General features: G+C 38.6%; 1 protein-coding gene across 1 annotated transcript in view; it reads left to right on the plus strand.

Moving 5' to 3' along the window:
• The window catches only part of LOC106878381 (WD repeat, SAM and U-box domain-containing protein 1), a 36,106-nt gene that overhangs the window by 25,628 nt on the left and 6,133 nt on the right, over positions 1–4,345 (plus strand). Inside the window, exons 7-10 of the mRNA XM_014927575.2 lie at positions 415–509; positions 1,449–1,700; positions 3,470–3,556; positions 4,116–4,181. Of these exons, the coding sequence (XP_014783061.1) occupies positions 415–509; positions 1,449–1,700; positions 3,470–3,556; positions 4,116–4,181 (500 nt within the window). The remainder of the gene's footprint in view (positions 1–414; positions 510–1,448; positions 1,701–3,469; positions 3,557–4,115; positions 4,182–4,345) is intronic.

A 4,345-nucleotide genomic window follows, 5' to 3' on the forward strand; every position in this document is an offset into this window, starting at 1 on the left:
TTGAAACTTGGTTCTTTTTCCTAAAACTATATATTTATATATATATATATACATATCATCATCATCATCATCATCATCATCATCGTTTAACGTCCGCTTTCCATGCTAGCATGGGTTGGACGATTTGACTGAGGACTGGTGAAACCGGATGGCAACACCAGGCTCCAGTCTGATTTGGCAGAGTTTCTACAGCTGGATGCCCTTCCTAACGCCAACCACTCAGAGAGTGTAGTGGGTGTTTTTACATGTCACCCGCACGAAAATGGCCACGCTCGAAATGATGTCTTTTATGTGCCACCCGCACATATATATATATATATATATATATACACACACACACACACATACATACATATATTTATACATTTACCCTTCAACTAAATGTCATGCTCATCCTATATTATCTTTTTCCAGGTATGTAACATGCTGTGCTTTTTCTTTGGATGACTCTTACCTAGCATCTGGATCCAATGATAAGACAATCAAAGTGTGGATCATGGGAGGCAACGGTTAGGAGTAATTTATTAATTCTTTACACCAAAATACATCAAATACTTGGCAATTTCTTATTGTATCGCTTTCAAAATTGATTAAAACCTGTGTCTCTGTGTACTGTTTATGTATCCAAACATGGCTGTAAGTGTTTATATGAATTTATAACTATCTATCTGTCTGTCTGTTCAACCGTCTGTCTGTTGGTTCATCTATCTGTTTATCTGTCCATCCATCTGTCTGTCTATCTATCTGTTTGATTGTTCATTCATCTATCAATCTGTCTGTCTGTTCATCTATCCATCTATCTTTGTGTTCATCGTTTTACCTTCACTTGTCTACCCTCTTACCAACCAACCAACCAACCAACCAATCAACCAACCAACCTACTTACCCCTACTTACCTACTTACCTACCAACCTACTCACCTACCTACCTACCTACCTATATATCTACCTATCTACCTACCTACCTTGTCATGCTGTGTCACGCTGAATATCCCCAAGAACTACGTCAAGAGTACATGTGTCTGTGGAGTGCTCAGCCACTTGCACATTAATTTCATGAGCAGGCTGTTCTGTTGATCGGATCAACTGGAACCCTCGCCGTTGTAAGCGACGGAGTGCCAACATCACGATCATCAACATTTAACATCTGTTTTCCATGCTGGCAGGGTTGGATGGCTTGATAGGAACTGGCTAGGCCAGGATCTGCACCAGGTTCCATTGTCTGTCTTAGCTTGGTTTCTAGGGCTTGATGCCTTTCTTAATGCCAACCACTTTACAGAGTGTACTGGGTGCTTTTTACATGGCACCATCAGCAGCGCTTTCTATAAATTCATCAAACTATTCCAAATAAAATATCATTTTCATTTTCCTCTGACAGAAAGAATTCCACCTCACCCCACACACACATAATTAAAAACGCTAAGTGCTAAATATTAATTTCTTTTCCAGAACCTTCTACAGATGTCAGTAATGTCAGTAGCATAGCCTCTCAGACATTTCCTTCCCCAGAAAATATCTCTGTGGATTCTGCAAAGTCAGAGCAGCAGAAACCAGTTTGCAAATGGTCCGTCGATGATGTATGTAACTGGCTTGAACAGTCTGGATTAGACAAGATTACTGAAATATTCAGAAAACATACCATTGATGGGCATGAACTGTTGATGCTGTCAGATGATGTCATTGAGAAACAACTGGGAATAGGTAAGAAGTTATTGTCTTATTCAAAAAAGACTGAAGGAGATTTGGCTTGTTATTTCTAGCAGGTTGAAATACCGTATAGGACAGGTAGTGGAGGCGCAATGGCCCAGTGGTTTGGGCAGCGGACTAGCGGTCGGAGGATCGCGGTTTTGATTCCCAGACCGGGCGTTATGTGTGTTTATTGAGCGAAAACACCTAAAGCTCCACGAGACTCTGGCAGGGGTTGGTGGCAACCCCTGTTGTACTCTTTCGCCCCCAACTTTCTCTCACTCTTTCTTCCTGCTTCTTGAGTAACGCTGCGATGGACTGGCTGGGGGAGGCCAACATATACGCCATAGAAACCCAGAAACCGGGCCCATGAGCCTGGCTAGGCTTTAAAAGGGCACAAAGAAAGAAAGAATAGGACAGATATGGGCAGGCTTTGTCAAAAAGCAGGCTGCATGAGACATGGCTCATCATCAGGTGGGCTAAACAGATTCAAGGTAAATTTTTTGTTAGGTATTCTATTCAGAAAGTCTCACAGGCTGCAATTTGCCCATGGTTGGTGTAGAACCTCCTCTGGTTACTTATCCAAATTATGATGGCTGTTATTGTTTAGCCCTAGGTATTACCTGGTCAAGCAGCCCTATGATTAATAATGTTCCAGCTGTAACCATTCTGTGGTTTTTTGAGATGCAATACCTTTATGACTGTGAAGGCATATGGTTTAGTGGTTAGGGTATTCAGCTTATGATCATAAGGTTGTGAGTTCGAAACCTGGCAGTGTATTGTCTATGGGCAAGATACTTTATTTCATATTGCTTCAGTCCACTCAGCTGGCAAAAATGAGTTGTACCTGTAATTCACCAGGCCAACCTTGTCACATTCTGTGTCATGCTGAATCTCTCTGAGAACTGCTTTACAATTATGTGCATCTGTGGAATGCTAAGCCACTTGCATGTTAATTTCATGAGCAGGCTGTTCCGTCGATCGGATCAACTGGAACCCCTGTTGTTATAACTGATGAAGTACCAGTTATTATATAATATATCCTTCTTCTTTTTGTGAGATTGTAGGCCTCATTGACTTCCATAGTTTGATGATTGAATAGATTTGTGATGCGCCATTACAGGTGTACTGAATCTTTACATAGTTGCACATCATACTGCACACTTTGATATGCATTGATTTATTATATGGTTTGCACTGTGGTAGACTGACTTCATTGCATTTTTCAACAGTGATTTTAGTTCTGTATAGATGTAGGTTGTGGTAAACAAGACAGTTTCTACAATACTGCTAAATATTTGTTTATAATGTGTACTCGTGTATAACATGCACCGGTAATTTTGTGCTATTCCTGAAAAAATATATCTCACATACAATATGCAGCTTTTATCTTATTTTTTGTATTAGTATCATGGTGTATAGAAAGAGACTACACTCTCTGAGTGGTTGGCGTTAGGAAGGGCATCCAGCTGTAGAAACTCTGCCAAATCAGACTGGAGCCTGGTGTTGCCATCCGGTTTCACCAGTCCTCAGTCAAATCGTCCAACCCATGCTAGCATGGAAAGCGGACGTTAAACGATGATGATGATGATAGAAAGAGAATGTTAAAATCTATCTATATTCCATCATCATAATGATATAAATTGATAAACATATTGATATTCCTTCATCTTAATGTAAATAGTTAAAATGTATCTGTACTCCTTCATTACAACAAATAGTTAAATGCTTCTATACATTTTGAAATTGTTAAAATGTCCCAAATTTCTGTTTTTTTCTTTCAGAAGCATATGGAAGCAGAAGTAAAATTATTCGTGCAAGGGACCAACTTACTAATCAAGTGTCTACATTTTCTCTGATGTCTCTAAAAGGTTTGTTTTAGTATTACATTTCTCCATTTTCAGGACTTTAATTTGAATATATATAAACCAAGATTTATACTTGAACGTATTATTTTAAGAATATTACTATTCATAACAAAAGTAATTCATTGGATATTTTCTATTCCTTAAGGTGGTTATTTTAACCTTTATTTAGACATATATATAAAGGTGGTGCTCCAGCATGGCCACAGTCAAATGACTGAAACAAGTAAAAGAGTAAAAGAGTATATATATATTGGATCATCCCATAAATAGTATTTGGTTGTATTGTAACTGTTAACATTGTGTATTGGCTATAGTTTGGGAGTGTTAACATGGAGTGTTTTCTGTAGTATTAATGTGATGTGTTGGCTGTAGTGTTAATGTGATGTGTTGACTGTAGTGTTAATGTGATGTGTTGGCTGTAGTGTTAATGTGATGTGTTGACTGTAGTGTTAATGTGAGGTGTTGATGATAGTAAATGTCAAAAAAATTATATTTCCTTCAGATATTGTTACTGTGATATAAGAAAATAATGAAGGATCTTTCGTTAAATTTGTTTTAACAGAGCCACCTGATGAATTTCTGTGTCCAATAACCAGAGAGATTATGAGAGATCCAGTGATTGCTTCAGGTCAGTGTAGAAAAGAGACATGGTATTGTTGTCAGCTTGTAGCTGCCCTTTCTCAACATTAATATTGGTTTCAAATTTCAGTACAAGGTCAGTAATTTCAGGGGAGTGAGTAAGTTGATCACATTGACCCCTGTGTTCAACTGGTACTTATTTCATTGCCCCCC

This window comes from Octopus bimaculoides, chromosome 17, assembly GCF_001194135.2.
Source record: "Octopus bimaculoides isolate UCB-OBI-ISO-001 chromosome 17, ASM119413v2, whole genome shotgun sequence".
Classification (NCBI taxonomy): Eukaryota; Metazoa; Mollusca; class Cephalopoda; order Octopoda; family Octopodidae; genus Octopus; species Octopus bimaculoides.